The following is a 17,399-nucleotide window of genomic DNA, read 5'->3' as shown; positions in this document are numbered from 1 at the left end:
GAAGGGTTTTAGTTGATAAATATGCCAACAGGTTATCTAATTTGAAAGCTTAAGTTGGTCGAGTTATATGGGTAGAAAGGAAAGTGTGTGTGTGTGTGGGGGGGGGGTGATAATTCAGCTAGTAGGATTCATTTGCTTTTTGCAACAGTGGATTTGACTTTTCTTTTTTCATTTTTTTTTTTTTTTTGGCACCGTCTGTTGTAATGGGTTTTCTCAAAGAAGCATTAATAACTTCCCTTCCAAATATTGTGCTCAAAATGCAAGGCATGAACAATGGTTCTGATAGACGCTCGTTTTCCCAATCATGAGAATGGCTTATGTAAAGGTTGAAAAAACACAATTTGTTTTGACATATCCTTGGCTGACATCCAATTAAGTACTACTGCTTTTTGTTTAAGCTTTACACTTTCCACATTTCACTTTTCTGGAAATCGTGGTTGTAAAATGATACTTCTCAACTGTTAAACGAAACCGGGTAATTAAGAATACTTTTGTCAATTAACACAAGGGTTTGATTCTGTTTTTGCTGCTGATATGATTCTATTGGCAATTTCATCGCCAACAACGTCCAAGCCATTTCATAAAAACTACAGCACTTTAATCATGTCATAACTTTCATGACATCAAGTATATTTTCTAATTTTAATGTAAACCTTTACTTTCTATGGATAACAATTACAAGTTCAATACAGCTAAAGCTGTTAATTATTTCATATCTGTTCGTTTTATTCTATGAAGGTATATTACCCTCATGTGCTATGGTTAAAGTAAGGGTTGTGAGTTAAAGGAAAGGCTGTGGGAAAATGTTTTTCATAAACTAATTTTTTTTTTAATGACCATTAATGATCAATGAATTGATGGAAGGAAAGTCGTTTTTAGGCTCGACCTTGAGACTTCTTTCATATAACTTATCCACATCATACGTCTGATCCAAATTCGCCTTGATAAAATATTGGAATTCATTAATGGGGTGGAAATTATATGCAAAATTTTGAAATTGTTTGAGTTCACGAATCACTTCAGCTGTCTTGTGTCGTTTGGCGAAATTAATCAGATTATTGGATTTGGGTAAGAAATCAGGGTTACCATCTTCTATAAATGTTAAATCTTGCAGGTAGATACCCAAAAATGGTATACAAGGTGGATTCACAGAGTGTACGATCAGTCGATATTCTGTAAAATTTCGATTGGCTCCCATCAATTTACGGATTTGTGCAAGCGTTTGGATCGTGCTTCGGTTACTCATCTAAAATCATGGGTTAATTCCCTTTTTTCGTTATTTTCGTGCCTTTTCTAAGTAATTTACCATCCATGTTCGTTTTAATCGTCCAATAGAACTGTTATCAAATGCAGATAAAACAGCCATGCAAGTATTATAATTGTTCATGCTGCGGCAGTGCTATAAAAAAAAAGAGATTTGTATGTATTAGTCAATACATTTTGAGATGTTTATACAGAGATTGTTCTTACGTCTGCAACTTGAGCCCAGTATTTGACGACAATAGCGCGCTTTTTCACTTCATCTGGGAGTAATATACTTTGGGTAACCCAAGCAGTTAATCTGTTACAATATTTGATGGATTGTTTAATATTGACGGCCACGGAGCCATCAGCACCATCTCTTGACCAGGCTTTACCGAGACACTCAATAGGACGAATGCTACTATAAAGTTTAAAATCCATGATACTCAATTGTCGTGCCATTTCTAAGGGATCTGTGTCCAATAATTGGATGTTGAACATGTTCTTTGGATAAATAGGGTCAGGGCCAGAAATCGGGTTTGGAATAATCTTCTTCATTTCGCCTCGAGCGCTTAATTCGATTCGTTTCTTGACCAATTTTAACAACTGGTTGGCGGCAAAGGATGAGGCATCTCGAATATGTGTATTAGTGAAATATTCCAATCGTCCCAGCAAAAATTCGTCTTCATCAATATAATAATTTTCTAGCCAATTTTTCATGACATTGAAAACTCTACTCGTACAAAAGAATTAAGGTTAAATTATCACATGTTGTAAATATGTGGACTATTTTTTTTTTCTAACCTTAAACGAATCAGTTTTTGTTTACGTTCTGTCCAGATCTCCAATTGTTCAGGGGTTAATCTTTCAGGCGGAAGAAGACTGTATCTTTCTTCCAATAATCCCACAAACTCCTCCGTAGTACAAAATGAGCGATACGTAAGTAAGAATGTGGCAATAAAATTTGTGTCTGAAAAAAAAAATAAGGTTACAAAAAATATATAATAGAGCAATTAGAAAAAGGGAAATTTACCTAAGGTATCGTGTACCGTTAATCGTTCCACAAGAGCAGATAACGTTCCTCCCTTGACAGTGTTATCAATACCAAATTCAATATCATCGGGATGATGATCATTGCCCAAGGTGTCATTAGAATCCAGAGAACGGTCATCAGTTCGAATACTTTGTTGACGACGTCGACTCATCATCTCAACTTTACTATAGCTGCTACCATTAGAACTGATCGTAGCTACAGTGTTACGTCGCACGGATTTTCCAATCATCCCATCTTCATTCAATTCATTATCACTCTCTTCTTGGCTACTACTAGGAAAAATAGAGTAATTCTCACTTGGATCCAGTATCGAATCGGAACCACGCTGTAACGAAGTAGGACTCAGTAGTCCCGTAGAAGCAGTAGGTGACATGGTGACATAATCATCGCGATTTGCACCCATATTACGTCTTCTTTCATTGACCATAGCAATGACGGATTGCTCAATTGCATGTAAAGATTCTTCTACGGCACCAATGGCACCTTCGATGGTATGTACAGCTTCAGTGATACTAATGTTGATATTGGTCAAGGTTTGGATGGCGCCAAATAAATGGCCGATGGCTGTGTACAAGGTTTGACGACCTAAACGGTAAGGAGCAATGGATGGTAACTGAAGGACATCAATGTTGTCTAAATTGATGTCATCTAGGACGACAATGTATTGACTGATTTGACTCGACAGAGTACGAAACATGGTGACAGCATCCGTGCGTTCATCATCGAAAAGACTTTGCTTTTCATGGAATTTGGTCAAGATATCTGACACCTTTAACGAAAGTTCTTCTGTAGAGACAAAGATTTGGTGTGCATACGCTTGTAGATTCAAGACAAGATCTTGATTTAATAAAAACTTTGCTTTTTGAGTCAATGAATTGTTAACCTGCGTCTTTTCAGTTGAGTCAATAGACCCTGTTTTGGAAAGGGCAGTAGTGGTGGCGGAAGGTTCAAAGGGTAATTGAGATACATCTTCCAGGAGTCGTGGATTAACAAAATTGACCGAGATATCATAGCGTTGACATATGGTGACAAAATTTCGCACAGCGACTAACACATCATTGGCATCGCGTTGAATTTTTTGGAAGATGGCCAAGATGGAAGTAGAGAATTCTGATATTTCAGAGCCCATTTTTGAAGATAGGACGAGTTTAGAAAGAGAGGACATGATAGATCGACGAGGTTCACGAAAAACAGGGTCTTGCATCAATTGAGAGTCCTTTTCCATTGAACGAGACGCATACAACATTAAACGTACCGATTCTACAATAGAAGCGGTTTTCGGTTGAAGTTCATCATGGAGACCCTTTTGCGACACGGTGGTTAATTGTTGAATTGCAAAGGCCACACCTGTTGCTAATTTATTCCAGGTGATTTCTTCTGTCACAGTCTCTTCCACAATAGAGACGCGGGGACTATCCTCATGCTCCTCCTCTTCGCTTTGGTATTCAATTTCCTCTTCGGTTTTTTTCTAATAAGATGTGTATTAGTACTATAAATTGGGTGGGAAAAACAAGATAAAATCTTACCAAACGACCTGTTTCACTGTCAATTTCATTGTAATCCCAAGTAGTTTCTTGCGTAACCAAATTACAAAAATACAATCTGCCTTGGGGAGTCTTTCGTTCAACCCAATTCTCCATCAATTCTTTGCCGGTTTTTAAGACTTCATTATTGGATGGATCATCGTCGGAAGCGTAACTGTCACGATGATTACTGGTAGAGATGATATCGTTTTCGGGGTGTTGTGTCATTGTTTTACCGGTGTATTCATTAAAGTAATTCCATGTCTTGCCGTCTTCAGACATTTGGATGATCCAGCCGTCGGGCAAATTCGCATTATTTCGACTCACCTCGGAGCTATTGGAGCTATGAAGGGATTCATCATATGGTGGTAATGGTAACGTTTTGTTGGGTGCTGCTCCTGCTATTCCATGCTCTGTAAATTCTTCAACATAGTTGCTAGGAAACCAACCTCGGCTTCCGTTGCACCTACAAAATAGGGTTAGCGTTAGAGTTTTTTTTTTTTTTTCTTGTCTTTTTTTTTTTTTTTTTTACCATCCATCCCACCATCCTGATTCAAGCTTGGCGAGAACATCAATGAGGTCGCCTTGTTGAAAGTTGAGTGAGGAATGTTCTTCTGACTGGTAAGCGTATATTGCCCTGACTCGACCAAGAATTCTAGGTGGTAGTGGTAAAGTGGACATGATAAACTATATGTATGTATGTATATAAGAAAAAAAAAAAAAAAAAAAGGGGGGGGGGGTAAAGGGGATAAAGGAAATCATATGGGTGGAAAAATAAAAAAGGTTATCAGACAAAAAAGGGGATTTAAAATAAAATAGAGCAAGGTAGGACAACAAATGCTTTTATATGATGGAACGAGTCTTAAAAAAACAGTCGATCTTTCATCTAAATACACTAAATTTGTTTGTATTATAATTAAATATATAATGCGAGGTAGTTATTGGCTGTATGTTTGTTTTTATATAGCTATCTATGATTTTTATCTTGTAATAAACAAGTACAAAATAGAAAAAAAGTTGCTTATCAACAACTTTTTGCACGCATATTGTTTGAAGGTGACACAACAATTATAAGCAGCTGTGAAACATGAATGTATAATAATATAAAGTAATCTTTCGATTTGTGTGTAACGAGATAATATAGATTTTATTTTATTTGAATGCATATTGAATCTGAACAAGCAAAAAAAAAAAATGTGTTACCCAAAGAGAACAATAAAAAAACATCTCATCTTGTGTAATTACATTCATTCAGGGGAGCTATAATGCATCTACATGCACACAATACTTTGCCGCCTAAATTAATCCTAAATGACAGCATCATGTGTCACATTTCCCTTACAGAAATCACACTGATAAATACATGTGCGCTTTTAAACTTTACTACTGAAGGGTAATGATACAATGGTGAATGGTCGGTTACTAAAATTATCAGGATCATAACTCCAAAAACAGATTAGCTGCACATTTTTAGCAGAAAAAAAACAATAAAATTTCTCGTTTTGTTACACTTTTATTCTTTGTATATTCACATATAAGTACAAGAGTTGGATCAGTAAGCCAGTATGCACTTTCTTTCTCGTTTAGAACCGAAAATATATTATATAGACGCAATCACTTGTTATGATGAAACGTAGCATAAATCAACAAACACGGATCCGCCAAGGCCTAATTTATACAAGAAAAAATGGTGTGATAAAAAAAAAAAGCTATCAAACCACCGCTCACAATAACAGAAATGCAAAAAAATAGGAATTAAAAAACACAACTCAGCCCCAAAAAGCTGGAACGGGGCTGATTTGACGTGTAATTTATTTAAAAGGTAAAGCATTTTATTTGTTTTTAAAAAAAGTAGGGTGGGGGGTGACGATATATTAAAGAGATTAAATAGTGAGGTTATATACAAAGAATTATTTGGTGTTTGTAGAGGAAGGAGTAATGGGACTTTCAAGCGTCAAGACAGTACCAAACACGTAATCCCATAATTTTGAGGTGATACCAAAGCCACTTTCAAAATTCTTATAATGATGAGCGACGTGATAACGCTTTAACTCTTTAAAGTACACCTCAGTCACTTGTGCATGATGAAGATAATAATGCACCATGTCGTAACAGATGTATCCAAAGAATGTGCCTGCTACAAATGCATAGGCTAGTGCAGGATAGAAACACGCGTGTGCAATCTTGAAAATGGGCACACTCAAAATGACAGTCAACACAGGAGGCATCACCAAACGCAGCCTATACTATGTTAGTAATGGATAGAGTATAACGCCTGCTGAAAAAAAGCCTACCTGTCCATGGGCATATGATGATGAATACCGTGTAATGTGAAATGCACTAATAAGGCAAGTGGGTGATCAGGTAACAAATCGTCTAGATGAAACAAGAAGCGATGAAGCACATATTCAAACAATGTCCAGAACAGGATACCCATTCCGAAGCCTTGTGCAGCAGTAGATGTTGAATGATTGACAGCGTTTAATGATTTGTAGAGTTGATAGACTACAAAAGGTAACCATAGCATTGGTATTACAAACCAGTTAGTCTTTGAAAGATTATCCAATAAGGGATGATCAAAATAAGGTACACAGTAAGGAGTATATCTTGGTCGATGCACTTGTTCCAGGTAATATGCTTTTGAATAAGTAGCGTTCCAAAGCTGAGGAAACAAGGATTTACGGAGATCCAAGAATTCATCATCGCGAGTATCCTTGGCTGTTTCATATATAAGTTTTTGGCCTACGCTAACTTGCTTTAAAAGTGTCTCTTGTCCATCTTGCACAACGTCTCCAATGTAATGGTCAGTTAGTAAATCATATGCTGCATCTGAATGCGTATGGTAAGTCACGTCGCCTAGCACGGAAGTAACATCGGTGCCTGCAAATTCTAAAAGTATTCCGTCACCCCCGGGATGATCTGCCAAAAAACTTGTAATATCATACACCTTGTCATTCACAATTACCCAGCAAGACTTGAGCGTGTTATTTTTTCTAACTTGACTTTTGGTAAACAACGCCATTGGAGAAACTTATTGAGAGTAAAAGAAAAGAGAAAGGGTGAAAATAACAAGGCCTTTCTTTATTTTAGAGTAAAAAAAAAAAAAAAAAAAAAAAAAAAAAGGGTATGACAAAGGATTGAATAACCGAACAAAGAACATTTTTAATATTACAATGACTTTTTTTTATAAATATACAAGGGTTTTTTTTTGTTTTTCATATGTATTAAATCGTGTCAGGAAGAACACTAGCATAAAAAATTGTCAGGCCAGTTTTTTTTTTTTTTTTTTTTTTAAGGGGTAAATAAAAAAAAAGTGACACTTACCATCTTTCGGACAGACGGGAATTGGGATAATAAATACTCCAGCCAAAATCTGAATTTGGAAAACTGCCTGGGTTGATACAATGGGTACCTTCATATGTAATACCATAGTTTTCGCATTTATCAGCCATGATCAACTATAAAAATATCTATCAATAAAGCTCTCTCTTTCTATGATTAATACTTACAGCATGAGGAAGAGGATATAATCTTAGTGCGCTGTCATAAGACCAATAGATAGGCTTGACTGATAATGGTAATGGACAAACATGACCTTGATCGATGATGGTATGTATTAACTGAGAGAAACTCGGATTAATTATTTATACGAAAAACCCTTAATATTTCACTCACATGGCGAATAGGGTCATCATCCACTTCTAGATTAGGTGCCAACAATGCATTTCTCCAAAGTTTGTTCAATAAATCCTCTCTTGCGATGACGATTTCCTGAGTACAGTAACGTATACGACATGGATTTGTAGTAAAAGTGCATTTACGAACTTTCTGTTTCATACGGGCCACAAAGCTAGGAGGTAAGGCACGTTGCGGTAAAGTATTTCCGCCCCACGGATCCTTTGGGCCCGGAACAAGGACAAAATTTGAATGGGTTGCTAAATTATGAAACTCCCCAATAAGATCGGCCAATGCGGTAAAACTATCCTTGTATTCGGCTGATTGTGATGCCGAATATTTGAACGGCTTACTAGAAAAGTTACCTATAAGGATAAATGCAAGTGGAATACGCGCATTGGAATATCCATCAAAAATCACTCTTAATGCATTCATCACTTTGGGTTGATCCAAATGTACATCAGATATTATCACAAAAGATATATCTTCATTTTTCTCTTCCTCAATCTTTAAAAGTTTCTATTGTTTTCTTTTTTTCGTTAATAAAACACACACTCTTTTGTTTACTGTCGTACCTCATCCACAAGCGGCTTTTGTAACCCTAAAAAATCAACGTGACCAAATAACACACTGGTGAATTTTGGAGCGTTAGTATTTCTTATAATTGCTTTTTTGGGAGAAATCGCACTTTACTCTGACATTTCACGGGATTCGGCAGGCGGGAGATTGATTTCTGTAACAGCAAATATATGATCGTCACCATAATTGCCTTCCACCAACACAAATACACCATCTGTCAACACCCCGTAATCATATTTCTATTCTCTCCTTAATTAATCTCACCTATCTTGGATATCAAGTAACCACTTACCGCTTCACTCAAATTAAGTTCAATATGTGCATCCTCATCCTCTAAAAAAATCTTGCCTTCTTCCACTTGCGTCAACATGCCAAATATAATGAAATCTTCTCCATCGTGACCAATTAATGCTTTAATCGGTGTAATCTATCCATGTACCCCCATTAAGTTATTAAAGATACTAACCAAACTCTCTTTATCAACTTACTCTGATGGAATCGGAAGAGTCGGTCATTTGCGTAGAAGGTGTGCTGAAATTTTCATTTCTTAATAATCGTTGTCTAACCAAAATCAAGCGCTCACGAAACATTTCTCCCTTTTCCCGAGCATCAGCTAATAACTGACTTGGTGCCTTTTTCCTATTTTTAAAATGATCCGTTCAGGTACAAGTTTCTACACATTTACACACATATATATATATATAGCATTTAATTACTTGTGAAAAGTTCGAGTGTGTTCATCGTAGGAAAACCGAGGCATGCTAAAAGCATCCACGACATGGAAATGCTGTGTGACATCAATCGTTTCCGTATTCGATTCATCAATTTTCATATCTTGTAAAGAGTCCATAATTTCTTCATCGGCTCGTTGGAAAGGTGTCAAGGAAGAGGCAATCAAGGCTGATTTTTGCATGGCTATAATCACATCACGAATCGTAGCTTCATTTACAATCACAACACGCTCCTCTATGCACCCAGTGTGTTAGAATTAATAGGAAAAGAGTCTTAATGAGTGTATTGTACCGTTATATCGTTTCCTGTATGCTTTGACAATTCGTTCAGTGGCTTCTCCAACATCACTTTCATTAATGAGTAGATCTTCCAGGTACTTTGTTGCATCGGTCTGTACATGAAGTCCATACTTTTTGGTAAATGTATTGTAAATCGCTCTCTTGACTTTGACCTTTGAATTAATTGACATTTTATAAACAAGAAACAAAACAAAAAAAAAAATCACGAACACCAAAAAAATTTATTAAAAGAAAACGCGACATTATATTATTGCAGCTCAGCAAAGAAAGAGCCTTGGTAGGCATCGCCAAATAGGATTTTACCTTTTTGTATCTTTTCATCCATCTGTTCTTCTTGTCGATATCGCTTCAGATAAATATCCAAAATCTCTTGATCTACATTGAGCGAAATTCTTCGATCCAGTGTCTGTAGCTCTGCCAATCGTTGTACCTCTTCTTCAGGATCGTTTGAATAAAGCGATTTGTAATCATGTTTTTCGTCTTCTTCCAACGGTGCACTGGCTACATTCAAATCAATCGTGGACTTTACTGAACGGATAGACATACCCTCACCTTCGTTTGTGGTAGTAGGTATCACAGGTTGCTTCGACATTAATAACTTATTCTTCAATAAAGCGGGACTATGGCGCACAATAGCTCGCATAAACTGTCTCTGAATCTCTTCCATCATCTCAGCTAAAGACCACGTCTTGTTCCTATACTCCAATTTTGGCTGCTTAAACGGAAAATTGTACAGATTATAAAATGTGCTTTGACTAGGTCCTTGCAAACTTAAACAATGTCGCGTAGCTGGGATACGAACATAAATAAATGTATAATTGGAAGACGAACGCTTTTTCATTACTGTGAGTTCATCAGATTTGCTGGTACGTTTACCTCGTACAGATTCCTTGACCTTTTGTGTCAGCAAGTCAAAGCTAGCAAAACTGCCTTCTCGTTTAGTCAAGGTGCTGTTGAATGTTCTGTCTACGGATTCTAGTGAGGATACTTCAGATTGCGATTTTACCTTGAGTCCGTCTACAGAAATATACTCTTCTTCGTCTTCATCCTCTTCCTCCTCTTCATCAGACTCCTCTTGTGGTTCTGTTGCAATAGTATCGTCACCTTCAATACGAGGAAAGAAATAATCCTTCATCATTGTACCAAACGCTGTACTGATTTGTAGATGCAGTGGGACCAGATTAATCTCAAGTTGTTGAATGACAGGAATTCCACCTACAGGAGGCAAAGATTCCAAGACACCACGTAACATCTTTTGTCGACTCTGTCCTGGTTCCAAGTAGACATCCAATACATTGCTAAACACGGGAGAACTTGTTGTGTTGATCAACTGCATCTGATCCACCTCAATGGTATTTTTGCTAGAGCCATTTTGTTTATCCAAAAATACATACTTTGTATTTCTTAGGATCCATTGGCACAAAGAGCTTTGATCATCCAACACGGCCTCCCATACAATCTCATCCGAAGTAAAACTAAATCGCATGGCATTATCCGTCTCCTCTAAATGAATATCACGTCGAAATGTTTGAATAGATCGAATGGCCTCTACCACCAAGTACAACTTCTCAAGGTTTTCGCGCATCTTTCTTCGATTTTTATGAAACTCTCGAATGCCTAAAGAATCTAGTCTTGGTAACTCTTGTAAAAATCGTTTATGAAGATCCAACAAGATACGCGACCTGTTTTGTAAGACGCCCACTTGCTTCACCGTCTCCGCAAGATCACTTCGCTCGGCTGCCAACATCACGTCCCTAAATCGAGCAGCACGTTCTTTTTTACGTGGTGAGCCGTCGTTCCCCAACAATAGGTTCGTCAATGTATAGTACAGGATATGACCCTGTTGTGAATTAAGGGTCAGCTTGACTTGCGGGAAATGAAGTTGTAAAGTGTTCGTTCGATCCTCAAATGGACTTTTACGTGATGTATTGTACTTGTTGATCTTGATACGTAAATGATTGTATCGGTCGAGTTGGATCGTGCCCGATAAATCTGAAGCAACGCGTTGAAAGTTGTCAAAATATTTCATTTCCTTGTAATACCATAATTGCTCTGGCTGAACCCAGGCAGTCCAATGTACAGCACGCTGGCCGTATGAGCTTTGTGTTGATAAATCTGTGGCTAGAAACTCCATGCGTTTTGCAACAAATAACTGAGCATTGTCCAAGCTTACAATAATGCGATCCTTCACCAATCTTACATCTTTGTCTGCAGCGTCACTGGTACTATTATCTATGATACTAAATGCCTTGACATGAATGCGCTCGTTGGTGAAAAGAATTAAATGATCCAATCCTTTCTCACTTTGAAAATTCACTTGAGGATTCATCATATCAATCAAATACTTACTCTTCATCTCATAAGATTCCGGAATATTCTTGTATTGATAATCGGGATCATTTACACAATCAAAGACATGAATACCTTCAAATTCTTGGGGTTTTTCTTCTTCCTTTTCATTGTAGGCAACATAATGATGACTGCGTTCACTTAATAACTTTTCAATCAAGTCTTGTGTGACATCGGTATCCTGAAACATGTGTGTCGATGGGACGTCCGGTTTCCATTGCTGTTGCTTTTCAGCAGTATGCACCAAATCCTCGAGAAATTTAAGGCAACGTGAAGAGAGGTTATAGTCTTGTACAGAGCGGCTATTTTTGATGTCTTGCCAGTAATAGATGGCATCACGTACAGAATTGTTCCAGATAATCTGAGGGTTGTGAATAAAGTATCTGTCTTTGAATTGACCCATCAAGGTTTCCCATCGACAAAGTTCGTCACGACGACCCAATGAGGATGTGGTAGTCGTGTTGGCTGTGGTGGGAGAGTCATCGGCATTTCTGTCAAGCTCGGTTTCAAGAATAAGTTGAGCAAGATAAGTATGAAGCATGTAGCGGTTTGTACGCAAATAGTTTAGCTTTTCTAAAAGAATCTTGTACTTTTGAATTTATCAGTTAACAAGTATTCAAGTATATATATGTGGCATTTTTCATAAAAAGAGTTACTTACTTGGTCGTGTAAGGCTTGTTTATCTTGTGGTTGTTTAATTAAATTGACGGCATTTAACACTGTATCTAATTGCTTATCATGCTCTTCGATAATACCATCGAGATCAGAGGCTCTTCTTTGTAAATGAGACTTTTGAAAAGCATGTGCATCTAAATTATATCAGTGTCTTGAAAAAAAAAATCTCTCTTTTCTCCTTACCCACGCCTTTTCCCATGATACAATCGTGTGTTCCACGTAAGTATTCACGTTTTTCAGTACCAGCTTCATCTTCTTGTTTGACATAATAAAACAATGGAGAGAATGCAAACGGATGTACTTCAATTTTTGTACCACGTCTTGTATGATTTTCTGAACTAAGAGGAACAGGATCTAAAATCACGTAATCGTTTTGATCCACCCATTGGAATCGATTCGATCTTTCATCATCCATAAATGAAGTCGCTTCGCTGGCTGCTGCTGCTGTTGAAGATACCGTTTCATTTGATTTTGAGAGTTGTGATTGTTTGATTACACGCAGGTCGATATCATGTAACTCCACTTCAACTTGGTGAAATAGCATGGGTGTCTTTTTAGCAAATGAAACTTCAGCAGGTACTTCTCTTCGTTGATGTAAATCAGCACTAAAATTATGTACAGTTGCTTTCAAACCAGCAGATCCGCGAGACTTGACTTGATCGGTACAAAAAAAGCCAATGGTTAAAGGCTGAATGACAAATTTATACTTTATGGTGTTTAAATGATCGCCAAAGGATTTGGATTTAGCTTCGGCTCGGGGAAATAATTCGCCTTGACGAATCGGAATAGAGACCGGACTTCCCAATAGTCGATACCAATGCGTAAAATGCTCGATAAAGCAAGGGCTGATATACATGGCATTATAAGGGATATCATCTTCATCTTGAATTCCACTATGGACAATGCTTAGTGACAAATGAATAAAATCGGATCTAAAGCCATAAAACGCATCATAGTAGCGCTGTTTTTTTTAAAAAAAAGGTTAGTTTTGTTTTTCTCTAAGAAAGTGTTTTTTAATTATTACCTCGCCATAGTTTGCTTTGACTTGTTGTACAGACTGATACAAAACATTATAATGCGGTGAAAAGACTTGTGTTCGACATTTATCAAGACGATGCGCCACTGCACATTGTTTACAGTCATCACAGTATTTGAGTCGTTCATACGATAACCCGATACCCATACGAATACCGTCGGATAATTTTAGTACTACCTTCAAAAACTTTCCTGTCTTTTCGGCCCATTTTTTAGGTGGTAAAGATTCTGGTAGCTGAGGAACATATCCACCACCTTCTAAATCAGGTACGCCAAACGCATAATTCTTACTCAGGATCTGCATGAATTCGTTCTCGGCATTTTTATAACCCAATAACCAAACCACTTCATCACTCCAAATCTTGGCAAGCCCAGCACCTCGACCCTGTAATTGGTAGGGATCACGCGTGCCTTTCACGACAATAGCTAAATCTCCTCCGCCAATGAAATTAAACTTGGTCTGGGTATATATCATAAATCGAACCTTGTCCCAGAATCCTAATCTTGGTGAAGGGTCCACTTGATCGGATGACAGATTTTCTAGCACCAATAAAATATCCTGAATAGCCGGGTTATATGAAACTGACCAACAAATGGTAGACATGGCTCTTGTAAAGATATCATAATCAATCACCGAGTAAAACTTGAGCGGTGATGCGGTTCTGACAGCAGAAAGACAATATCCTTGACTCTCGGGTGATGGTGGAATAATCGAAATAGGAATGATGCGACTACCACCTGAATTACCTACTTCATCCCCTACAGCATAATTACCTTCCAAAGACCAAGAGAGACGACTAATGTTACCGCCAACGTTTGCATCTTGCAATGGGGGTGGCACATACAACAAAGGTAGCGGATAATCACGCATTTTGATCCACGTCTGACCTGCCTTGATAGATAAATGAAACGGTATAATAATTGAGAAGTCATTGTCCAATGGCACACCACCACCCATAGTATGAATAAACTGTCTTGTTTCAGACAAGGGGAAATCCGCCAACCTAAACTGAATTTTTGTAAACTGAGCAGAGAAGTTTGCTAAAGGTGGATACAAGGGTCTTGCACGAATTTCAATCATAAATAACTCGGATTCTTGACGTTGCACTTCATCCAAGAAATCATCTAATTCTTGAGAACTTGTCGAATTTCTATAATCTTGTAAATGAACTTTCTCATAAAATTTGGCTTCCTCCTGCTTCTTTTCGTTTAAATTCTTGATCCAGAATTGAGAGAAATACCCAAATAAATTTTGTTGTGCTTCAGCAATTTGGTCGGATACATCTTCTTCACTTTGAAGCATTTCGTTGATCTTTTCTGTCAATGCATCTTGATAAGCTAATCGCTTTTGTTGCTCCACAAGTCCGGTTCGCAAAATCGTTCGTAATTTCGCCTCGAATGGATCATCGTCGAAATGGATTGTGAACACTCTGGTCTTTATGAAAATACACGGAATCGATACAGGTATATTGTTTACACTGGGGCCAAAAAAAGTGAACGCCTTTCGTGTTAAAATTCTAGAATGGAGATCCTTAATAGCCTTGATAGCACCAATCACCTTATCAAGCACAGCAGACAATACGTAATTATAAGGCACGGAAATAAAAAACTTTCGCGCCTTGAGCTCAATCCCGTCTTTTATGCTTAGCTTTACCTTGTCCACCTCAATCAACTGCTCCCATGCCTCGGGATCAGAAGGTGAGACACCGAGTAGCATGAAATTGCGTAATGTGATACTTGGTGACTCTGTGGATTCATAATTCAAAAGGAAATCATCAAGACGTATATATAATTGCTTATCCATTGGCAGTAATAAGTGAATATCTCCTCTTCCTACATGTGTATCGGATTCAATGTACATGGGTAAGACTGGTTCTTTTTGTTCTTGCCTTGGTTCAAATTGTCGCTTCATGACCATTAAAGATTTGGCCACCAATAGACATGCGTAATGATTTCGTACAGAATATCTGATACCGTACTTTCGGATTTTGGTGGATACTGATAAACATCTTGAAAGGTTGTCTAACAAGGTCAATTTAGCGGAAAGATTGACTTGAGATATCCAAACTATAACATGTAATGTATCGTCCTTGCCAGAAGATTGACAAATATCTAATTTTTCCATGTAACATCGGATTTTCCAGTCTGTTCCCATGCCAGGTCCTTCGCATACAAAATTGAACTTTTGTGTATCCAACACTACACGACTCGATACAGTTTCTGGAGGCGTATTATCGATATAGCCAGGATGAGGCGTGGGTATAGCCACACCTTGATCGACATGCGAGCGATCTAGACTATGTGTCACTATAGATCCCTTGGTAACATCCAAACTAAAACTCGTGTTACTGATCAATTTTTTAATCCAAACCGGTTTTTCTCTTACAGGTGTATCTTCTGGTGTCTTGAAACAAGCCGGGACCTGTTTTAACCAAAATACACTGGGAGAAATAACGTGATGATCAACCAAATAAATCACTGGTTTATCAATTGCAATTTCCGATTGAATTCCATTTTCCAAATTTAATACTGTTTCAAGTTGATCCAATAAAACATTCATACGAATCTTAAACATCAAAATGGCGCTCTTGATGCGAATAAACTCTTTTTCCAAGTCGGACTCTATATAACCTACATTCAGTTTTTGGATCATGACTTTACCAGAGATTCGGTAAGACCATCGTTGCGTACGCGTTGTTGTCACCACAGGTTGACTTCGTCGCGACACTCGCCCCATTAGGTTTAACCATTTACTCGGACGTTGATGACTTGTCTTTTTTAACCATTGATACTCCTCTTGGGCAAACAATGCATCCAGATTACTACCAGATGATGATGAAGAAGATGGTACATCGTACACACTACTATTTCGAGCCTTGACAACATATTCTCCCGATACACGAATAATTAAACTCTCGCTGGAAATATATCCACATCTTCCTTCTAGTTCCGATAGTTGTAATTTTGGTGAATTCAAGACAAGTGCAAAGGTACACATGGGTAAATCCGCTACTACCTTTTCTAACACCATGGTGTTAGAAGACGGTTTCTCTTTCTTGTTTAGCAGTAAACCCATGATTTGAGGGTGATCGAAAGGAACATGTATCACTGGTGAATTGAGTATCCATGTCAAACTGATAAAATCGGTTTGTGGTGTTGCATAAAGTACTGTACCACTATCCGTTTGTGACAGTTTAACTTCCATGCTGGGCATGCAGAACACTTGAACACCCAAAACAGCACATTTGATCTCTTCTGTATTGAGTTGGACAAGCGGTGTATGATTTCGGCGCGCAATTGAGTTGATATTCTGGATTTCGACCTCTACTGTGGGCAAGATGAAACAAACCGATTGAACGGTTACACGAACTGAATTCAAAACATCTTCCAGCAGTCTGCTCTGCTGTGCTGGTGGTGGTGATGATGATGATGAAAGTGAAGTCTGTTTTTTGTTTGAAGCCAGTTGGATACATTCCGTGACTTGAAGTATAGTTCTCCCTATTTGTATGTCTATTTTTACATGTTTTAATGAAAAGCTTTTGGCGGGGCAAGAGACTGTCACAAGACAAGCTGTCGTCATGTCTACTAAAGGCTTGGCCTGTGCCATTAAGCGACATGGACTAATTTGAACTCTGAGAGCAAAATCTTGAGATAGAGTTGAATTGAGATAAATGTGGTCAAAGACAATTGAAATGTTGTCTTTTTCTATAATTAGATCATCGATATGTAAAGAGACAAATGTGGCAAGTCGAGCAAAAATAATCGTAGGCAAAAAATGAAATTTCTTGGTTGCTTTTGGTGTGGTAGTGGTAGGTTCCTTGATGAGTATGTCTCTGTTGATACGGATGCCCTTCATGTAAATCGTAAGTTGATTAAGCTTGAATGAAATTCTAAATTCGTCTAATTGCACTAACCCGACTTTATCGTGCAAAGCTTGTTGGATCCATTCTCGAACAGGCAATTGGTGAAGAACATACAATGTTGCGAAAATACATGTCCATAAAATAATCCATATCATTTTGGTATGTAGGCTCGAAATAAAAAATTAAGAAAAGGAAAAAGAGAAAATAAAAAGGGGAGGATAATAACAATCCTATAATGTGTTACCAAACCTGGGGGATAGACACAAACAAAGAGTATAGCCTAATCTGGAAATTCCGTGTAAGACAAAACAATCCTTTCAAGCATCCCTTGATTGATTTTGATGATCTTTTTTTAATTTCTACAAGATTCGTC

The 17,399-nt window shown here is 37.7% G+C and overlaps 4 protein-coding genes across 4 annotated transcripts; all 4 read right to left on the bottom strand.

Moving 5' to 3' along the window:
* Window positions 1–682: 682 nt before the first annotated feature.
* On the bottom strand, window positions 683–4,542 carry EV154DRAFT_513703 (ras guanine nucleotide exchange factor domain-containing protein). The gene is made up of 7 exons (XM_051602051.1): window positions 4,352–4,542; window positions 3,823–4,285; window positions 2,276–3,764; window positions 2,047–2,212; window positions 1,471–1,975; window positions 1,307–1,399; window positions 683–1,246 (listed from the first exon to the last, which is right to left on the bottom strand). Exons 1-7 carry the CDS (start codon window positions 4,498–4,500, stop codon window positions 830–832), a joined length of 3,282 nt encoding a protein of 1,093 aa, XP_051456089.1. The 5' UTR covers window positions 4,501–4,542; the 3' UTR covers window positions 683–829.
* A 1,087-nt stretch (window positions 4,543–5,629) lies between these two features.
* Window positions 5,630–6,931, bottom strand: EV154DRAFT_513701 (uncharacterized protein). Its single transcript, XM_051602050.1, has 2 exons — window positions 6,114–6,931; window positions 5,630–6,060 (listed from the first exon to the last, which is right to left on the bottom strand). Exons 1-2 carry the CDS (start codon window positions 6,839–6,841, stop codon window positions 5,730–5,732), a joined length of 1,059 nt encoding a protein of 352 aa, XP_051456088.1. The 5' UTR covers window positions 6,842–6,931; the 3' UTR covers window positions 5,630–5,729.
* EV154DRAFT_513694 (DNA polymerase alpha/epsilon subunit B-domain-containing protein) lies at window positions 6,916–9,292 on the bottom strand. Its single transcript, XM_051602049.1, has 9 exons — window positions 8,790–9,292; window positions 8,562–8,712; window positions 8,366–8,500; window positions 8,188–8,312; window positions 8,070–8,124; window positions 7,495–8,013; window positions 7,329–7,439; window positions 7,144–7,277; window positions 6,916–7,065 (listed from the first exon to the last, which is right to left on the bottom strand). The coding sequence occupies exons 1-9, from the start codon at window positions 8,984–8,986 to the stop codon at window positions 7,044–7,046; spliced, it is 1,449 nt and encodes a 482-aa protein (XP_051456087.1). The 5' UTR covers window positions 8,987–9,292; the 3' UTR covers window positions 6,916–7,043.
* EV154DRAFT_466810 (golgi-body localization protein domain-containing protein) lies at window positions 9,280–17,191 on the bottom strand. The gene is made up of 4 exons (XM_051597745.1): window positions 13,153–17,191; window positions 12,312–13,089; window positions 12,114–12,262; window positions 9,280–12,042 (listed from the first exon to the last, which is right to left on the bottom strand). The coding sequence occupies exons 1-4, from the start codon at window positions 17,179–17,181 to the stop codon at window positions 9,352–9,354; spliced, it is 7,647 nt and encodes a 2,548-aa protein (XP_051456086.1). The 5' UTR covers window positions 17,182–17,191; the 3' UTR covers window positions 9,280–9,351.
* Window positions 17,192–17,399: the final 208 nt, after the last annotated feature.

The sequence above is a fragment of the Mucor mucedo genome, assembly GCF_025094135.1.
Source record: "Mucor mucedo strain NRRL 3635 chromosome Unknown EV154scaffold_66, whole genome shotgun sequence".
In the NCBI taxonomy this organism is placed as follows: domain Eukaryota; kingdom Fungi; phylum Mucoromycota; class Mucoromycetes; order Mucorales; family Mucoraceae; genus Mucor; species Mucor mucedo.
This window is presented reverse-complemented; position numbering and strand designations above follow the sequence as displayed.